General features: G+C 40.9%; 2 protein-coding genes across 3 annotated transcripts in view; one reads left to right on the forward strand and one right to left on the reverse strand.

Moving 5' to 3' along the window:
- LOC149972939 (tetraspanin-8-like) lies at positions 1-15654 on the reverse strand. 2 transcript variants are annotated; one of them, XM_090213435.1, is made up of 9 exons: positions 15473-15654; positions 6367-6432; positions 5990-6103; positions 5626-5700; positions 2943-3038; positions 2139-2237; positions 1665-1775; positions 1067-1150; positions 1-616 (listed from the first exon to the last, which is right to left on the reverse strand). In XM_090213435.1, the coding sequence occupies exons 4-9, from the start codon at positions 5686-5688 to the stop codon at positions 488-490; spliced, it is 582 nt and encodes a 193-aa protein (XP_090069561.1). In that variant the 5' UTR covers positions 5689-5700; positions 5990-6103; positions 6367-6432; positions 15473-15654; the 3' UTR covers positions 1-487. The 2 variants fall into 2 exon arrangements, with proteins under 2 accessions (XP_090069561.1, XP_090069559.1); XM_090213433.1 differs by lacking the exon at positions 15473-15654 and adding an exon at positions 8997-9288.
- The window catches only part of LOC110490622 (RAD50-interacting protein 1), a 20831-nt gene continuing 13543 nt past the window's right edge, over positions 14964-22251 (forward strand). The window contains exons 1-9 of the mRNA XM_036945262.2: positions 14964-15260; positions 15481-15722; positions 15877-16050; positions 16423-16563; positions 19434-19590; positions 19880-19990; positions 20241-20466; positions 20794-20931; positions 21622-21821. Coding sequence (XP_036801157.2) covers positions 15030-15260; positions 15481-15722; positions 15877-16050; positions 16423-16563; positions 19434-19590; positions 19880-19990; positions 20241-20466; positions 20794-20931; positions 21622-21821 — 1620 coding nt within the window. The 5' untranslated portion in view covers positions 14964-15029. The remainder of the gene's footprint in view (positions 15261-15480; positions 15723-15876; positions 16051-16422; positions 16564-19433; positions 19591-19879; positions 19991-20240; positions 20467-20793; positions 20932-21621; positions 21822-22251) is intronic.

Genomic DNA, 22251 nt, shown 5'->3' on the forward strand with positions numbered 1-22251 from the left:
TTAAAAGATGCTTGTCCCTTTATTCAAGACACTGTAACCAACACTGAGGCACTACAATGGTTAAATGGTTGAACAGTTGAACAGTAATACTTTGGACAACACAGTAGAGATGTCTAATGTCTAATAATGTCCCGAGTTGTCCTTTCATGTGTGTTAAGAGTATGTACATAATATGAGTGCATTGCTATCCTGATCCCAGACCTGTTTGTGGTCTTGCCAATGCCAACGGTCGTTCTGCCCCTGAACAAGGCAGTTTAACCCACTGTTCCCCGGTAGGCCGTCATTGTAAATAAGAGGTTGTTCGTAACTGACTTGCCTAGTTAAATAAAGACCATCATGGCAGTCTGTCATTGCCAAGTCAACTCTTTGTCACCCATTGTCATGTTTGGCTTGACACAAATGAGTGACAGGAGTTGTCATGATGGCACAAACAGACTGGCACTCAGACTAGTGCATTGAGTCTCCTTCATAAGAGGACCATTTCATGTCAGACACTCTCTGCTGTGTCACACAGCTCCCTGTATTCAGGTGGTTGAGAGGTGAAGATCACAGGTGGCACATCAACCTTTCTTCTCATCTGGCAGAGTATTGTGATGGCCAGGGCAACTCCAACATCCTGAGGACCAGACACACAGTAACGGTTCAGTCAGGATTGACGGAGCAGGTGACCAGATGCTGAGTGTGATAGATGATGGTTCAATCTAATAGGCCTACACTCAAAAGGTACGGTAAAAATCACTATGGTACAGTGTTGGGGTCGATTCATCCATCATTCAGTTTGCATCCTGACTTTTAGATGTTTTAATTGTTCTTGTTTACTTGTATGTAATGTGTACTGCAATTCAGCTTTTAGCTGCCACATCGGTAATAATTATAATGAACAAATACTACTAAAGTTTTCAATTCAGGTACTTGAAATTCACTTCCTGAATTGAAAAATACATATGAAAAATGACAGACAATTTTCAATTTGGGAATTGACTTTCTATTTATTGAATTTAAAAAACTGAATGGACCCCAACCCTGAAATGGTGAAATAGTACAGACATAGATATGAAATACATACCCATAATGCGTTAAGTGCTACTAATGTTCCTATCATCAGGCTGATTGCATAGCCCATGAAAGAGATCAGGATGGGAAGACATGGCTGAAAATGAAAAATAAAGAGTTTGTAAAAAACAAGAGTATCCACTCTGTACTATATCAGAACTTGAACATATAGCTGTTTATTGTATCAATGAGCACTGCAAGACATTTTGAGCAAAATTAAAAAATAAACTTTTTAGTTGCACCTTCTTGACAGCAGAGTGAACATTTTTTTAATTTTAGAGTTCATTTCGTGCAATTCTACACATTTTAACTTGGGGTGTAGAGAAAATCTTGCCGTTTTAAAGCAAGTTTGCTGCAATTCTACACATTTTGCCATGGGGTGGTGAGAAATGTATGCAGTTTTTAATATGACATGAGAGTGAGACTGACTAACAACATCATTGGGGACCTCATGGGCGGTAATTCGACCACGATAACAGGTTTAGATAGCTGACCGGTAAACAAATTTAGCCATCTAAAAGATATTATCTGACATGGCCTAGTTGATCTGACGGCCTTCACAATGGCCGCCAGTTGCCCATCCCTGGTGTAGTGGAATGACATGATTTTACCTCTTTATATACCAGCATGTGTTCATCCATTAATCCCTTGTGGTCATCATCCTCAGACATATCACTGTTGGGATAGTGAATAACAAATCTTGTATTGTTACCAGGAGCAACCTGAAATAGAATGTGAGATGGTTTAAAACAGTGCTCTACTTTAGCTGCATGATTTCTTACTAGGCTACAGCATGGCATCCATTATGTGTCTGGTCCAAATGTGTTCTATGGTATTTGTTGGTCTTTTAGAGTATTGTCATGTACATCTTCCTCAGTTTATTTATGGTTGTCTTGTCACTGTCCTCATCATCTGTTTTGTATTATTTTTTAAAATAAAAAATGTATTGCTCTTACCGAAAGACAAGAGATTCCCACTTTCATATTTGAGTGATAATTTATTTAACAGACGGACACATTGAAACCCATCCTCCTCATCATACACATAACAACAGCAACAAGTTAACTTATTTAACACAGACTCACACATTTAAAGTCTGTTGAGTCCTCATCAGAACAGAGACAGGAGAGGGGGATGTCTGTGCCCCAGTCTTGGTAGCCTTGTACGAGCCCACAGCATTTTAACTGAAAGTGAAGGAAACAGAACAACAGGCATTTTAAAAACATGATTTACCAGGTATAGTTAAGGCCTAGTCCTGAAAGAACCCTCCATGGAGAAATCTCCAATGAAAGTGTTTTTAGTCCAGGCCTTGATTTACATAATATGGAAAACTGGTCCTAAAGACACACACACATTGAAACAGCACTCTGGGACTTTGAATTGGCACCCTGGGACTTTGAATTGGCACCCTGGGACTGTGAATTGGCACTCTGGGACTGTGAATTGGCACTCTGGGACTGTGACTTGGCACTCTGGGACTGTGACTTGGCACTCTGGGACTGTGACTTGGCACCCTGGGACTTTGAATTGGCACTCTGGGACTGTGAATTGGCACCCTGGGACTTTGAATTGGCACTCTGGGACTGTGAATTGGCACCCTGGGACTGTGAATTGGCACCCTGGGACTGTGAATTGGCACTCTGGGACTGTGAATTGGCACTCTGGGACTGTGAATTGGCACTCTGGGACTGTGAATTGGCACTCTGGGACTGTGAATTGGCACTCTGGGACTGTGAATTGGCACTCTGGGACTGTGAATTGGCACTCTGGGACTGTGAATTGGCACCCTGGGACTGTGAATTGGCACCCTGGGACATTGAATTGGCACCCTGGGACTTTGAATCGGCACAAGCAGAGACCATAAGAAGCATTAAATGAAGGTGACTTACGTTAGTCTGCATGTTGTATAGCCCTTCTAAATCAGTTTGATTCGCTCCACTCAGAGGCATCATCGCTAGATGTTCCTCTCTGGTTAACTCCTCCATCTTGAAATGAATCAAGTTAACATTGAGTGTTATAGTCACAGCTGAAACCTATAATCAGCTCTGAATTTTGAAAAGGACAGATACAGTACATTGAATTGTCAAGAATCAGATGCATTGCACCATCATACAATAACTTCTCAAATATATTTTTACCAGAACAGCAAATAAACATTGCCTCAAGGTTGAATGAAAGTCACAGCCATGTATATCCCCCCAAGCAGATATCTCGAAGGCCCTGAAAGAACTACAGGTTGACTGATTATGATTTTTCAACACCGATACCGATAATTGGAGGACCAAAAAAAGCCAATACCGATTAATCGGACGATTTTTATATATATATATTTGTAATAATGACAATTACAACAATACTGAATGAACACTTTTATTTTAACTTAACATAATACATAAGTAAAATCAATTTAGTCTCGAATAGATAATGAAACATGTTCAATTTGGTTTAAATAATGCAAAAACAAAGTGTTGGAGAAGAAAGTAAAAGTGCACAGAACGCAAGAGAAGTGACACAATTTCACACCCTATTAAGACAGTTTATGTAAGTGTTTCCTTTATTTTGACAGTTACCTGTGTATATATATATATATATATATATATATATATATATATAGACTACTGTACCTCGTGTTTCCTTTATTTTGACAGTTACCTGTGTATATATATATATATATATATATATAGACTACTGTACCTCGTGTTTCCTTTATTTTGACAGTTACCTGTGTATGTATGTATATATATATAGACTACTGTACATCGTGTTTCCTTTATTTTGACAGTTACCTGTGTGTGTGTATATATGTATATATATATATAGACTACTGTAGCTCGTGTTTGCTTTATTTTGACAGTTACCTGTGTATATATATATATACAGTGCCTTCCGAAAGTATTCGGCCCCCTTGAACTTTGCGACTTTTTGCCACATTTCAGGCTTCAAACATAAGATATAAAACTGTATTTTTTTGTGAAGAATCAACAAGTGGGACTCAATCATGAAGTGGAATGACATTTATTGGATATTTCGAACTTTTTTAACAAATCAAAAATGGAAAAATTGGGCGTGCAAAATTATTCAGCCCCCTTAAGTTAATACTTTGTAGCGCCACCTTTTGCTGCGATTACAGCTGTAAGTTGCTTGGGGTATGTCTCTATCAGTTTTGCACATCGAGAGACTGAAATTTTTTCCCATTCCTCCTTGCAAAACAGCTCGAGCTCAGTGAGGTTGGATGGAGAGCATTTGTGAACAGCAGTTTTCAGTTCTTTCCACAGATTCTCGATTGGATTCAGGTCTGGACTTTGACTTGGCCATTCTAACACCTGGATATGTTTATTTTTGAACCATTCCATTGTAGATTTTGCTTTATGTTTAGGATCATTGTCTTGTTGGAAGACAAATCTCCGTCCCAGTCTCAGGTCTTTTGCAGACTCCATCAGGTTTTCTTCCAGAATGGTCCTGTATTTGGCTCCATCCATCTTCCCATCAATTTTAACCATCTTCCCTGTCCCTGCTGAAGAAAAGCAGGCCCAAACCATGATGCTGCCACCACCATGTTTGACAGTGGGGATGGTGTGTTCAGCTGTGTTGCTTTTACGCCAAACATAACGTTTTGCATTGTTGCCAAAAAGTTCAATTTTGGTTTCATCTGACCAGAGCACCTTCTTCCACACGTTTGGTGTGTCTCCCAGGTGGCTTGTGGCAAACTTTAAACAACACTTTTTATGGATATCTTTAAGAAATGGCTTTCTTCTTGCCACTCTTCCATAAAGGCCAGATTTGTGCAATATACGACTGATTGTTGTCCTATGGACAGAGTCTCCCACCTCAGCTGTAGATCTCTGCAGTTCATCCAGAGTGATCATGGGCCTCTTGGCTGCATCTCTGATCAGTCTTCTCCTTGTATGAGCTGAAAGTTTAGAGGGACGGCCAGGTCTTGGTAGATTTGCAGTGGTCTGATACTCCTTACATTTCAATATTATCGCTTGCACAGTGCTCCTTGGGATGTTTAAAGCTTGGGAAATCTTTTTGTATCCAAATCCGGCTTTAAACTTCTTCACAACAGTATCTCGGACCTGCCTGGTGTGTTCCTTGTTCTTCATGATGCTCTCTGCGCTTTTAACGGACCTCTGAGACTATCACAGTGCAGGTGCATTTATACGGAGACTTGATTACACACAGGTGGATTGTATTTATCATCATTAGTCATTTAGGTCAACATTGGATCATTCAGAGATCCTCACTGAACTTCTGGAGAGAGTTTGCTGCACTGAAAGTAAAGGGGCTGAATAATTTTGCACGCCCAATTTTTCAGTTTTTCATTTGTTAAAAAAAGTTTGAAATATCCAATAAATGTCGTTCCACTTCATGATTGTGTCCCACTTGTTGTTGATTCTTCACAAAAAAATACAGTTTTATATCTTTATGTTTGAAGCCTGAAATGTGGCAAAAGGTCGCAAAGTTCAAGGGGGCCGAATACTTTCGCAAGGCACTGTATATATATATATATATATATATATATATATATATATATATATATATATATATATATATATATATAGACTACTGTACCTCGTGTTTGCTTTGATATCCATTCACGCACTCCACAAACAGGTATAGGCTGGCCAGTGACATACCTACAGAAAACTACACACACATATTGGAGTTGTCAAGCAAAATCAATACTAAAGGTTCATTCAAACTTATCACGCTTTTTGGGAAACATGTCATGGGGAAAGTGTTGACTGGTTTCAGTTGAGTTGTATGGCATGCCATTACCTGTCAGAAAGGAACAGTTTGCAGCAGAGAAGTCAAGTCGGTAGCCAGATCCCAGATCTGTTTGTGCTGTCTAACGAACTCTTATGATAATTATCCAAGACAAACAAACAGATCTGAGATCAGGCTAACACTTTGAGACAGGTCTCGGCAGGCTTACCAGAACCACAGCCCATTTCTTCTCCTTGCGAGCGCCATAGACACCAAAGATTGACAGGACCAGGGTTGCTGCTTCTAGGACATACAGAACTACTATACCTGGCAGAATCTCTATCTGTGAATAGGAAGACAAGCCAGACTAATGATATGGCAACTGTGGGTTTATAATCATAATATTACAATGATGCTGATGGATTCTAGCCTGGTCTCAGATCTGTATAGCCAACTCCAATGGTTGTTGTCATGCTAAACACTGTAGGAGTTGGAAAGACAGCACAAACAGATCTGGGACCAAGCTAGATGGACACAGCATTATTATAATGAAATCGATATGATATAATTAGTAAATGTAATAGGAGCTATAAAAATAACAATTACTTCTTCTGATTGGTGGAAGTGCCCATGTCCAAATAATGTGATGGCCAGCAAGAGGGTGCTGATGATCTGAAGAGAATACAACACATGATACAATCATTACAATGTACAGGGTATTATACTGGGAATTCTACTGATAATGCACAGTAAATGTTGATACAATCATTACAATGTACAGTGTATTATACTGGGAATTCTACTGATAATGCACAGTAAAGGTTGATACAATCATTACAATGTACAGGGTATTATACTGGGAATTCTACTGATAATGCACAGTAAAGGTTGATACAGTCATTACAATGTACAGGGTATTATACTGGGAATTCTACTGATAATGCACAGTAAAGGTTGATACAATCATTACAATGTACAGGGTATTATTCTGAGAATTCTACTGATAATGTACAGTAAAGGTTGATACAATCATTACAATGTACAGGGTATTATTCTGAGAATTCTAGTGATAATGTACAGCAAAGGTTGATACAATCATTACAATGTACAGGGTATTATACTGGGAATTCTACTGATAATGCACAGTAAAGGTTGATACAATCATTACAATGTACAGGGTATTATTCTGAGAATTCTACTGATAATGCACAGTAAAGGTAGATACAATCATTACAATGTACAGGGTATTATACTGAGAATTCTACTGATAATGCACAGTAAAGGTTGATACAATCATTACAATGTACAGGGTATTATACTGAGAATTCTACTGATAATGCACAGTAAAGGTTGATACAATCATTACAATGTACAGGGTATTATACTGGGAATTCTACTGATAATGCACAGTAAAGGTTGATACAGTCATTACAATGTACAGGGTATTATACTGGGAATTCTACTGATAATGCACAGTAAAGGTTGATACAGTCATTACAATGTACAGGGTATTATACTGAGAATTCTACTGATAATGCACAGTAAAGGTTGATACAATCATTACAATGTACAGGGTATTATACTGAGAATTCTACTGATAATGCACAGTAAAGGTTGATACAATCATTACAATGTACAGGGTATTATACTGGGAATTCTACTGATAATGCACAGTAAAGGTTGATACAGTCATTACAATGTACAGGGTATTATACTGGGAATTCTACTGATAATGCACAGTAAAGGTTGATACAGTCATTACAATGTACAGGGTATTATACTGAGAATTCTACTGATAATGCACAGTAAAGGTTGATACAATCATTACAATGTACAGGATATTATTCTGAGAATTCTACTGATAATGCACAGTAAAGGTTGATACAATCATTACAATGTACAGGGTATTATTCTGAGAATTCTACTGATAATGCACAGTAAAGGTTGATACAATCATTACAATGTACAGGGTATTATTCTGAGAATTCTACTGATAATGCACAGTAAAGGTTGATACAATCATTACAATGTACAGGGTATTTACTGGGAATTATACTGATAATGCACAGTAAAGGTTGATACAATCATTACAATGTACAGGGTATTTACTGGGAATTATACTGATAATGCACAGTAAAGGTTGATACAATCATTACAATGTACAGGATATTATTCTGAGAATTCTACTGATAATGCACAGTAAAGGTTGATACAATCATTACAATGTACAGGATATTATTCTGAGAATTCTACTGATAATGCACAGTAAAGGTTGATACAATCATTACAATGTACAGGGTATTATACTGAGAATTATACTGATAATGCACAGTAAAGGTTGATACAGTCATTACAATGTACAGGGTATTATACTGGGAATTCTACTGATAATGCACAGTAAAGGTTGATACAGTCATTACAATGTACAGGGTATTATACTGAGAATTCTACTGATAATGCACAGTAAAGGTTGATACAATCATTACAATGTACAGGATATTTACTGGGAATTATACTGATAATGCACAGTAAAGGTTGATACAATCATTACAATGTACAGGATATTATTCTGAGAATTCTACTGATAATGCACAGTAAAGGTTGATACAGTCATTTGTTTCAGAGGAGTTGAGGGATCCATTTCTTCATAACTTCAATAATGTATTTTAACCAACGCCATCTACAAATGGTTTGTAAGCAGACAGTAAATTGTATTTACATATATTACATCTAGACTAAGAAATAGACTAAGAAATTATACATTATTAAGAAAGGAATAGCTGAAATATTTACTTAGTCAGCTGTTTATAAAAATCTAATATCAGTTATTGACTATCCTAATATTCTGACAAAAACGTGATAACTAAGGTCAGTAGGCCTATTTGAAGATGAGAATAAACATAACTCATGACTTTAAAACATTTAGCAGCGCGAGGATTATACTGATCAAAACCCAGTAGCCTAATTGCAACATTAAATGCATTTCTATTTCATTTGAGTGCTTCTTTCAATACCGGTCTATAGAACAACTCGCTCATTAGTGATGATGAAAGTGGCACTGCTCTTTATTCCGTCGCGTGTAAACTGCAACTCTCACTACTTGCGTTGAAGTAAATATAAATAAATAACCGGCAATAATTACAAAACATTTGCCTGTATTAAAAAACGTTGCTCCTACAAAAAATTGATTTATCAACTCGAATATTAACAGGCCAAAATACTGGACGATAACTTACCCCGATCAAGACACAGATGAAAATGAACGTCCGTTTTACGCAGATATGTATTGTTCCCATTTCTATGTTTGGTTATAATAAAAACAACAGTTTGGATAAGCAGTTCACTTCAGAGTTGGTCTTGCTGAAGCCCAAGATCTTTATGTCCAGAAAAAAGATTGTCCGATTCCTTTAACTGTTTCTTCTTCTTCTCAACATGTGTTGACATGCTGCTCAATGGTGTTTTGTGTTATGGGAGGGACTAGCATGAACATTATGTCACTGATGGTTAGAGCTTAGGCAGGCATAAAGGGAGGGACTTGACTTATATTTTCTTTAAATGGGCTCTCCCGGAAGTTAGAGATAGATGTGAACCAGGCAGTAAGATTTGTGGCCAGTTGCCCTGAGTAAAAGGCAACCAGTGGAGCACAAACAACATTGTAAACGTTGATCTGTTTATTTATCTTCCCCCACTATTCGTACTACAACTACAGTGCCTTGCGAAAGTATTCGGCCCCCTTGAACTTTGCTACCCTTTGCCACATTTCAGGCTTCAAACATAAAGATATAAAACTGTATTTTTTTGTGAAGAATCAACAACAAGTGGGACACAATCATGAAGTGGAACGACATTTATTGGATATTTCAAACTTTTTTAACAAATCAAAAACTGAAAAATTGGGCGTGCAAAATTATTCAGCCCCTTTACTTTCAGTGCAGCAAACTCTCTCCAGAAGTTCAGTGAGGATCTCTGAATTATCCAATGTTGACCTAAATGACTAATGATGATAAATACAATCCACCTGTGTGTAATCAAGTCTCCGTATAAATGCACCTGCACTGTGATAGTCTCAGAGGTCCGTTAAAAGCGCAGAGAGCATCATGAAGAACAAGGAACACACCAGGCAGGTCCGAGATACTGTTGTGAAGAAGTTTAAAGCCGGATTTGGATACAAAAAGATTTCCCAAGCTTTAAACATCCCAAAGAGCACTGTGCAAGCGATAATATTGAAATGGAAGGAGTATCAGACCACTGCAAATCTACCAAGACCTGGCCGTCCCTATAAACTTTCAGCTCATACAAGGAGAAGACTGATCAGAGATGCAGCCAAGAGGCCCATGATCACTCTGGATGAACTGCAGAGATCTACAGCTATAGGACAACAATCAGTCGTATATTGCACAAATCTGGCCTTTATGGAAGAGTGGCAAGAAGAAAGCCATTTCTTAAAGATATCCATAAAAAGTGTTGTTTAAAGTTTGCCACAAGCCACCTGGGAGACACACCAAACATGTGGAAGAAGGTGCTCTGGTCAGATGAAACCAAAATTGAACTTTTTGGCAACAATGCAAAACGTTATGTTTGGCGTAAAAGCAACACAGGCCATCACCCTGAACACACCATCCCCACTGTCAAACATGGTGGTGGCAGCATCATGGTTTGGGCCTGCTTTTCTTCAGCAGGGACAGGGAAGATGGTTAAAATTGATGGGAAGATGGATGGAGCCAAATACAGGACCATTCTGGAAGAAAACCTGATGGAGTCTGCAAAAGACCTGAGACTGGGACGGAGATTTGTCTTCCAACAAGACAATGATCCAAAACATAAAGCAAAATCTACAATGGAATGGTTCAAAAATAGAACGGCCAAGTCAAAGTCCAGACCTGAATCCAATCAAGAATCTGTGGAAAGAACTGAAAACTGCTGTTCACAAATGCTCTCCATCCAACCTCACTGAGCTCGAGCTGTTTTGCAAGGAGGAATGGGAAAAAAATTCGGTCTCTCGATGTGCAAAACTGATAGAGACATACCCCAAGCGACTTACAGCTGTAATCGCAGCAAAAGGTGGCGCTACAAAGTATTAACTTAAGGGGGCTGAATAATTTTGCACGCCCAATTTTTCCATTTTTGATTTGTTAAAAAAGTTTGAAATATCCAATAAATGTCGTTCCACTTCATGATTGTGTCCCACTTGTTGTTGATTCTTCACAAAAAAATACAGTTTTATATCTTTATGTTTGAAGCCTGAAATGTGGCAAAAGGTCGCAAAGTTCAAGGGGGGCGAATACTTTCGCAAGGCACTGTATTTGCTCATTAAAACCCTGGACATATATGATAATATAACTCTGGAAATGTCTGTATCTTTATGAAACCTTTGTGTTGTTTACTGTTTATTTCTAATAGTTTGTTGTTGATGTTGTTTTTTGTTTCTTCTCACTTTCTTTATTGTTTATTTCACTTGCTTTGGCAATGTAAACATATGTTTCTCATGCCAACAACACCCCATTAAAGAGAGAGAGAGAATTAAGAACTCATACAGCACTTATTGTCTGCTCTTCTATCTGTTGTCTTGGCAGAACAAAGCATCTACCTCAGGAACCCAGACTCCAGAGGTCCAGTCCAGAGCAAGGAGGCCTGAGTGAACATGAAATCACATAATCAGCCATTTCTGGACAACTATGACCTCACCACTTGCGTCCAAAATGGCACCCTATTCCCTAGTGCTCTATAAGCCCTGGTCAAAAAGTAGTGCACTATATAGGGAATAGAGTGCTATTTGAGAAGCAACCACATTGGGTCTCTAGGAATCCAGAGAAGGGCCAAGTGTTAAGCAATGTCAATGTCAATGCAACCCCGCAAAACATCTGGAGCACATTTTGTACAGAGGAAGATAGTAATGGAACAGACTCAAGCATATGATAGTAATGGAACAGACTCAAGCACATGTTCGCAATGGAACAGACTCAAGCATATGTTCGCAATGGAACAGACTCAAGCATATGATAGCAATGGAACAGACTCAAGCATATGATAGTAATGGAACAGACTCAAGCATATGATAGTAATGGAACAGACTCAAGCATATGATAGTAACAGAACAGACTCAAGCATATGATAGTAATGGAACAGACTCAAGCATATGATAGTAACAGAACAGACTCAAGCATATGATAGTAACGGAACAGATTCAAGCATATGATAGTAACAGAACAGACTCAAGCATATGATAGTAATGGAACAGACTCAAGCATATGATAGTAACGGAACAGACTCAAGCATATGATAGTAACAGAACAGACTCAAGCATATGATAGTAATGGAACAGACTCAAGCATATGATAGTAACAGAACAGACTCAAGCATATGATAGTAACGGAACAGATTCAAGCATATGATAGTAACAGAACAGACTCAAGCATATGATAGTAATGGAACAGACTCAAGCATATGATAGTAACAGAACAGACTCAAGCATATGATAGTAATGGAACAGACTCAAGCATATGATAGTAACAGAACAGACTCAAGCATATGATAGTAATGGAACAGACTCAAGCATATGATAGTAACAGAACAGACTCAAGCATATGATAGTAACGGAACAGATTCAAGCATATGATAGTAACAGAACAGACTCAAGCATATGATAGTAATGGAACAGACTCAAGCATATGATAGTAATGGAACAGACTCAAGCATATGATAGTAACAGAACAGACTCAAGCATATGATAGTAACAGAACAGATTCAAGCATATGATAGTAACGGAACAGACTCAAGCATATGATGGTAACAGAACAGACTCAAGCATATGATAGTAATGGAACAGACTCAAGCATATGATAGTAACAGAACAGATTCAAGCATATGATAGTAACGGAACAGACTCAAGCATATGATAGTAACAGAACAGACTCAAGCATATGATAGTAATGGAACAGACTCAAGCATATGATAGTAACAGAACAGACTCAAGCATATGATAGTAACGCAACAGACTCAAGCATATGATAGTAACGGAACAGACTCAAGCATATGATAGTAATGGAACAGACTCAAGCATATGATAGTAACAGAACAGACTCAAGCATATGATAGTAACGGAACAGACTCAAGCATATGATAGTAATGGAACAGACTCAAGCATATGATAGTAACAGAACAGACTCAAGCATATGATAGTAACAGAACAGATTCAAGCATATGATAGTAACGGAACAGACTCAAGCATATGATAGTAACAGAACAGACTCAAGCATATGACAGTAACGGAACAGACTCAAGCATATGATAGTAACGGAACAGACTCAAGCATATGATAGTAACAGAACAGACTCAAGCATATGATAGTAATGGAACAGACTCAAGCATATGATAGTAACAGAACAGACTCAAGCATATGATAGTAATGGAACAGACTCAAGCATATGATAGTAACGGAACAGACTCAAGCATATGATAGTAATGGAACAGACTCAAGCATATGATAGTAACAGAACAGACTCAAGCATATGATAGTAACGGAACAGACTCAAGCATATGATAGTAATGGAACAGACTCAAGCATATGATAGTAACAGAACAGACTCAAGCATATGATAGTAACAGAACAGATTCAAGCATATGATAGTAACGGAACAGACTCAAGCATATGATAGTAACAGAACAGACTCAAGCATATGATAGTAATGGAACAGACTCAAGCATATGATAGTAATGGAACAGACTCAAGCATATGATAGTAACAGAACAGACTCAAGCATATGATAGTAACGGAACAGACTCAAGCATATGATAGTAACAGAACAGATTCAAGCATATGATAGTAACGGAACAGACTCAAGCATATGATAGTAACAGAACAGACTCAAGCATATGATAGTAACGGAACAGACTCAAGCATATGATAGTAACAGAACAGATTCAAGCATATGATAGTAACGGAACAGACTCAAGCATATGATAGTAACAGAACAGACTCAAGCATATGATAGTAACGGAACAGACTCAAGCATATGATAGTAATGGAACAGACTCAAGCATATGATAGTAACAGAACAGATTCAAGCATATGATAGTAACGGAACAGACTCAAGCATATGATAGTAACAGAACAGACTCAAGCATATGATAGTAACGGAACAGACTCAAGCATTTGATAGTAACGGAACAGACTCAAACATATGATAGTAACAGAACAGACTCAAGCATATGATAGTAACGGAACAGACTCAAGCATTTGATAGTAACGGAACAGACTCAAGCATATGATAGCAATGGAACAGACTCAAGCATATGATAGTAACGGAACAGACTCAAGCATATGATAGCAATGGAACAGACTCAAGCATATGATAGTAACGGAACAGACTCAAGCATATGATAGTAACGGAACAGACTCAAGCATATGATAGCAATGGAACAGACTCAAGCATATGATAGTAACGGAACAGACTCAAGCATATGATAGCAATGGAACAGACTCAAGCATATGATAGTAACGGAACAGACTCAAGCATATGATAGTAACAGAACAGACTCAAGCATATTCCCCATTCACAGGAAAAGGGTGTACGAATGAAGGATAAGGGAGCATACGAATTTTATAACATGTTTGAGATATAATCAAATCACATTTAATTTGTCACATACACGTGTATAGTAGATGTTATTGCGGGTGTAGCGAAATGCTGTTGTTTCTAGCTCCAACAGTTCAGTAATATCTAACTAGTAATATCTAACAATATACACATTCTAAAGTAAAGGGATGGAATTAAGAATATATAAATATGTGGACAAGCAATGTCAGAGCTGCATAGACTAAGATACAGTAGAATAGGACAGAATAAGATGCTGGAGAGTAACTGTTCCGTTCTGGGTAACAGATTAGTTCAACAACTACGTAACTGAGTAGATACAGTATGTCCAGTTGTTTCCTGTGAGGTCTTGATCACTCAAACACTGAAGAGGGTCTTGTTTTGGAAACATCCTTCCTAATTCCCTTTAGTAATCACTGAAATAACACATCAACTGTAAATTGTCTGAAGCTATCACCACTCCACTTATGATATCACTGGTTACATGAACCAATGAATGGAGGATGGAAGGAAGCGTGTATTGTGTAGTAGTTGGAAATGTCCCAAGTGTTTACCCGTGACAGGTCCCGTAGTACTAACTGCCACCACTAGAGGTGGTGTATAGACGGTGACGGCTGTGTTCGGTGCTGTGTTTACATCTGCGTGCTGTTGACGTGGAAGAGACACAGAAGAAAGATGGCGGCGCCCTCTGCAGAGCAGCAAAACGGCCAAAGTGATGAATCTGATCTACAAAGCCCTATATCGACAAATTATGAAGACTCCGAAACAGAATCGGGGGAGGGAGCACTCCCCGACTACGTTGTCGAATTGATAGAGAAAGAAATCGGAGTGGATCTGAAGTCGCTGAAGAAAGTTAGCGCGCTCCTGGAGAAACTGACAGCGGAAAACAAGTTGCTGGAGGAGCAGGTAGTTAGCAAGCGCGTTGTTAACTTCATGTTGCACACTCAAATCAGCTTTCAATGCTGTATCAATTATTGCATGAAAAATAATAGAATCGTTAATAATGCGAGTATTATTCTTTCCCTTGCTAGTTAATGTAAGTAATGATCTATAGCTAACCTTTGCTAGCTAGTTTAAGGGCGTGCATTTCCCTTGCTGACAGGTCTTCCTCCACCCACCTTCTCAGGTTCTGACGGTGTCCAGTTCGGTGCCGCTGCGGGTGTCAGCAGCGCTGTCTGCTGCCGAGGAGTCCCGTGTGTCTCTGGAAGGTTTGCTCCAGCGGGAGAGGGTCCTGTCCAACACCCTGATACAGCACCTGCAGGGCGCCCAGCCCTGGGCAGACAGCCTGGGACGGACCCTGGAACAGCTGGACAGCACAGAGAAACACATGAAATACCTGCAGTGTCTGTCACGCATTGAAGAACTCAGGTGAGCAACGGTATTATAATTTTCTTCTTCTTGTAGTTGGACAATATATTTGACACTATTCAAAGATAGGATCCTGATTGGAATACACACACACAAAATGGTATCCTACTGTATGTTAAGTTGTTCCGCTAACTGTCGTTCTCTCCTCCCACAGTGACAGCATCCAGCAGTGTCTGATCACCAACAGTATATGGGAGGCAGTGGTGGCGGTGGGCAGCATGGCCAGTCTAGATGTGGGCCTAAAGCAGTCTGGCTGCTCTCATCTCCAGGCCTTCCTCAGAGAGACACTATGCTTCTGGCACAAGATCATTAAGGACCGACTGGCTGGGTATGTGTGTCTGAGTGGGTCAGACAGGGCAGGCAGTGTGTTGTGTTAGCGGGCCGGGCCGAAGCAGAAGGACTGGCGATGGAGAACTCTGTGATAGTTATTAGGATCTCTGTTTAGATCAGTGGTCAGAAACCCTGGTCCTGGAGAGAAACTGGCCATGCAGGCCTTTGTTCCAGCCTGGCACTAACCCATCTAATTCAGTCTATTTGATTAGTTGACCAGGTGTATTTGTGTTGGGCCAGAACAAGTAAGACACACACGGTAGCTCTCCAGGACCGGGCTTGGTGATTCACAGTTATTATGATGATCCAAAGTCAAGCTACCTCAGACCTGAATGTGATTTTTAACTCCTCCTCCTCCTCTGTCTGGCAGTGATTTTGAGGAGTTGCTGATCCAGCTCCACTGGCCGTTCATCTCTCCTCCCACCCAGTCTCTCTCCCCCCCTGCCAACGCTCAGGAGCTCCACAGCCAGCTGGAGCTTCTGGTGGCCCAGCTCCTGTCTCTACAGACCTCGTATCCTTCACCCTAATATAGTGTTATCAGAGTCGAAGACATACACACTAGCATTATCGTCTGTTATACATACACTGTTATAGACACTACTGGGTTATAGACAGGACTGGGTTATAGACAGGACTGGGTTGTAGACAGGACTGGGTTGTAGACACTACTGGGTTGTAGACACTACTAGGTTATAGACAGGACTGGGTTATAGACACTACTAGGTTATAGACACTACTAGGTTATAGACAGGACTGGGTTATAGACACTACTAGGTTATAGACACTACTGGGTTATAGACAGGACTGGGTTGTAGACAGGACTGGGTTATAGACACTACTAGGTTATAGACAGGACTGGGTTATAGACACTACTAGGTTATAGACAGGACTGGGTTATAGACACTACTAGGTTATAGACAGGACTGGGTTATAGACAGGACTGGGTTATAGACAGGACTGGGTTATAGACAGAACTAGGTTGTAGACAGGACTGGGTTGTAGACAGGACTGGGTTATAGACAGGACTGGGTTATAGACACTACTGGGTTGTAGACAGGACTGGGTTGTAGACAGGACTGGGTTATAGACAGGACTGGGTTATAGACACTACTGGGTTATAGACAGGACTGGGTTATAGACAGGACTGGGTTATACACACTACTAGGTTATAGACACTACTAGGTTATAGACCGGACTGGGTTATAGACAGGACTGGGTTATAGACACTACTAGGTTATAGACAGGACTGGGTTATAGACACTACTGGGTTATAGACACTACTAGGTTATAGACACTACTAGGTTATAGACAGGACTGGGTTATAGACAGGACTGGGTTATAGACAGGACTGGGTTATAGACACTACTAGGTTATAGACAGGACTGGGTTATAGACAGGACTGGGTTGTAGACAGGACTGCGTTATAGACAGGACTGGGTTATAGACACTACTGGGTTATAGACAGGACTGGGTTGTACACACTACTGGGTTGTAGACAGGACTGGGTTATAGACACTACTAGGTTATAGACACTACTGGGTTATAGACACTACTAGGTTATAGACAGGACTGGGTTATAGACAGGACTGGGTTATAGACAGGACTGGGTTGTAGACAGGACTGGGTTATAGACACTACTAGGTTATAGACACTACTAGGTTATAGACACTACTAGGTTATAGACAGGACTGGGTTATAGACAGGACTGGGTTATAGACAGGACTGGGTTATAGACACTACTGGGTTATAGACAGGACTGGGTTGTAGACACTACTGGGTTGTAGACAGGACTAGGTTATAGACACTACTAGGTTATAGACACTACTGGGTTATAGACACTACTAGGTTACAGACAGGACTGGGTTATAGACAGGACTGGGTTATAGACAGGACTGGGTTGTAGACAGGACTGGGTTATAGACACTACTAGGTTATAGACACTACTAGGTTATAGACATGACTGGGTTATAGACACTACTAGGTTATAGACAGGACTGGGTTATAGACACTACTAGGTTATAGACACTACTGGGTTATAGACACTACTAGGTTATAGACACTACTAGGTTATAGACACTACTGGGTTATAGACACTACTAGGTTATAGACACTACTAGGTTATAGACAGGACTGGGTTGTAGACACTACTAGGTTATAGACACTACTGGGTTATAGACACTACTAGGTTATAGACACTACTAGGTTATAGACACTACTGGGTTATAGACACTACTAGGTTATAGACACTACTGGGTTATAGACACTACTAGGTTATAGACACTACTAGGTTATAGACACTACTGGGTTATAGACACTACTAGGTTATAGACACTACTAGGTTATAGACACTACTGGGTTATAGACACTACTAGGTTATAGACAGGACTGGGTTGTAGACACTACTAGGTTATAGACACTACTGGGTTATAGACACTACTAGGTTATAGACACTACTAGGTTATAGACACTACTAGGTTATAGACAGGACTGGGTTATAGACACTACTAGGTTATAGACACTACTAGGTTATAGACACTACTGGGTTATAGACACTACTAGGTTATAGACACTACTAGGTCATAGACACTACTAGGTTATAGACACTACTGGGTTATAGACACTACTAGGTTATAGACACTACTAGGTTATAGACACTACTAGGTTATAGACACTACTAGGTTATAGACAGGACTGGGTTATAGACACTACTAGGTTATAGACAGGACTGGGTTATAGACACTACTAGGTTATAGACACTACTGGGTTATAGACACTACTAGGTTATAGACACTACTAGGTTATAGACACTACTGGGTTATAGACACTACTAGGTTATAGACACTACTAGGTTATAGACACTACTAGGTTATAGACACTACTGGGTTATAGACACTACTAGGTTATAGACACTACTAGGTTATAGACACTACTAGGTTATAGACACTACTAGGTTATAGACAAGACTGGGTTATAGACACTACTAGGTTATAGACACTACTAGGTTATAGACACTCCTAGGTTATAGACAGGACTGGGTTATAGACAGGACTGGGTTATAGACACTACTGGGTTATAGACACTACTAGGTTATAGACACTACTAGGTTATAGACACTACTAGGTTATAGACAGGACTGGGTTATAGACACTACTAGGTTATAGACACTACTAGGTTATAGACACTACTAGGTTATAGACAGGACTGGGTTGTAGACACTACTAGGTTGTAGACACTACTGGGTTATAGACACAGTGCATTATATCCACTCTGCACACTTCTTCATACAGTAGCTCCATACTCCATACATTCCCAGTCACAGACATAATGTTCCCCACACACTTCCTAAGATATTGACTGATGTTTCTTTAACCTGTTTCTCAGTGATGATCTCATATCAGAGAAGCCAACCTCTGTGTCCCGTGTAGGGTTGCCCCCGACGACACCCCTGTCTCTTCCTGTCCAGATCATGTTGCTTCCTCTGAGCAAGAGGTTTCGATACCACTTCACTGGAAACCGTCAGACCAATTCACTCAACAAGGTTAGAGCAACACACACACACACACACACACAGAGCATGTCTCACACACACACACACACACACACACAGAGCACGTCTCAAACACAGACAGACACACACACACACACACACACAGAGCATCTCACACACACACACACACACACACAGAGCATGTCTCACACACACACACAAAGACAGACACACACACACACACACACACACACACACACACACACACAGAGCACGTCTCAAACACAGAGACAGACAGACTATGACAATAATAATAACCTCCATCTCTGTCTCCATGCAGCCTGAGTGGTTCCTGACCCAGGTCCTGATGTGGATGGGTAACAGCTCCAACTTCATGGAGGAGAAGATCCAGCCCATTCTGGACAGAAATGGAGCTAACGTCAACGCCAAGGTTAGAGGATCAGCCGCTAGATGATCATCTAGAATCCTGAGTTCATGTGCCATTGAAGTATTTGTTCACCCCCCAAGATTCAAAGCTGAAAGTCAAGCTGAGTCCATTGCAGTCATCTGTCAATCGTAGCAGCTCTTGATGTTCCACAGTCATATGAGAGGATATAAGCATATATATATATATTAATATAATAAAATATAATGGGTATAGCTATTGAAGTATCTCGTGTCATCCCTCACGTCCCCACCAGGTGGAGCTGTGTCGCGGTCTACTCACCCTGGCCCAGGAGAAGCTAGCGTTGGATGCTCCACGGCTGCTCTACGACGACGCTCTCTTCTGCCACCTGGTGGATGAGATCCTGCAGTTTGAGAGGGAGCTGCGCACCACCCACTCCTACCCCAGCACCCTGCCCGGAGTGCTGCATGTACTGCTGGAGGAGGTCGTGCTGCAGAAGTGGCTCACTGTGGAGAGGAAGAGTGAGTGAGAGAGGCAGCAGTGGAGCATCTCTCATCGTTCCCTACTCTTTCCCCTTGGCCCTAACCCTCCAATTTCCACAGATCTGAAGGGGCTGGATAGGTATAAGCAGTGTACTAGCAGAGCTTCCACCATATCGCTTCTACCTTACAGATCTGCAAACATTGAAGGGTTTGGGTGAAGTGAAGGGGTAGGAAGCCATTTGGGACTGACTAAAGAGATTGATTTTATGTGGGATTTTACTTCTCTGTTAGACTCTGTTTATGTCAGTGTATGTGATTTAGTGAATGTGTGATGTGTGCTCATCCCAACTGTGTGTCTCTCTGTAGTGGCGATAGAGAAGGTGGATGCCATGCTGTCTGCTGAGGGGGCTTGGAGCTCCCAGTACAAAGACATCAGTGACATGGATGAACTCAAGGCTCCAGACTGCGCTGAGACCTTCATGACCTTACTGCTGGTCATCACTGGTAGGATTATTAACTACTTTATCACTCTCTCTCTCTGCCTCTCTCTGTCTCTCTCTCTCTACCTCTCTCTCTCTCTACCTCTCTCTCTCTCTGCCTGGGTAACTCTGTCTCTCTCTCTCTACCTCTCTCTCTCTCTACCTCTCTCTCTCTCTCTATCTCACTCTCTCTCTCTACCTCTCTCTCTCTCTGCCTCTCTCTCTCTCTGCCTCTCTCTCTGTCTGCCTCTCTCTCTGTCTACCTCTCTCTCTCTCTCTCTCTCTCTCTCTTCCTCTCTATCTCACTCTCTCTCTCTACCTCTCTCTCTCTCTGCCTCTCTCTCTGTCTGCCTCTCTCTCTGTCTCTCTCTCTCTTCCTCTCTATCTCACTCTCTCTGTCTCTCTCTGCCTCTCTCTCTCTCTGCCTCTCTCTCTGTCTCTCTCTCTCTTCCTCTCTATCTCACTCTCTCTGTCTCTCTCTGTCTCTCTCTCTCTCTCTCTCTCTCTCTCGTCTCACTCTGTCTGTCTTGTTGGTTGTCACCGTTCATCCCTCTGTTTGTCGTACAGGGACAGCCTGCTGTTGGGGCAGCCTCTGACTTACTGCACTCTATCTCTCTCCCCTTCTCTCCCTCCCTCTCTCTGCTTTCCCTTTCTCTCCCCTCCACCTCCCTCTATCCTCTCTCTCCCCCTCAATCTCTAATACTCCCCCTACCAGACCGCTACCGTGCCCTCCCCTGCCCTCGTGCTCAGCTGCGTTTCCTGGCGCTACAGAGAGAGCTGGTGGACGACTTCCGTATCCGCCTCACCCAGGTGATGAAGGAAGAGTCCCGTAACCCGCTGGGCGCTAGATACTGTGCTATTCTCAACGCTGCCAACTACATCTCCACCGTGCTGGGGGACTGGGGAGACAACGTGGTACGTGGCCCCTCGGAGTCATCACGCTGTTGCTATACAAAACATATTGATGCAGTAGTAGCTAAGATGGGGAGAAGTCTGTCTATAATAAAGCCATACTCTGCCTTCTTAACAACACTATCAACAAGGCAGGTCCTACAGGCCCTAGTTTCTACCTTCTTAACAACACTATCAACAAGGCAGGTCCTACAGGCCCTAGTTTCTACCTTCTTAACAACGCTATCAACAAGGCAGGTCCTACAGGCCCTAGTTTCTACCTTCTTAACAACACTATCAACAAGGCAGGTCCTACAGGCCCTAGTTTTGTCGTACCTTAACTATCGTTCAGTCGTGTGGTCAGGTGGAACAAAAAAGGACTTAGGAAAATTGCAATTGGCTCAGAACAGGGCAGCACGGCTGGGCCTCAGAACAGGGCAGCACGGCTGGCCCT

The sequence above is a fragment of the Oncorhynchus mykiss genome, chromosome 21 (assembly GCF_057628025.1).
Source record: "Oncorhynchus mykiss isolate SJ-2025 chromosome 21, ASM5762802v1, whole genome shotgun sequence".
NCBI lineage: Eukaryota > Metazoa > Chordata > Actinopteri > Salmoniformes > Salmonidae > Oncorhynchus > Oncorhynchus mykiss.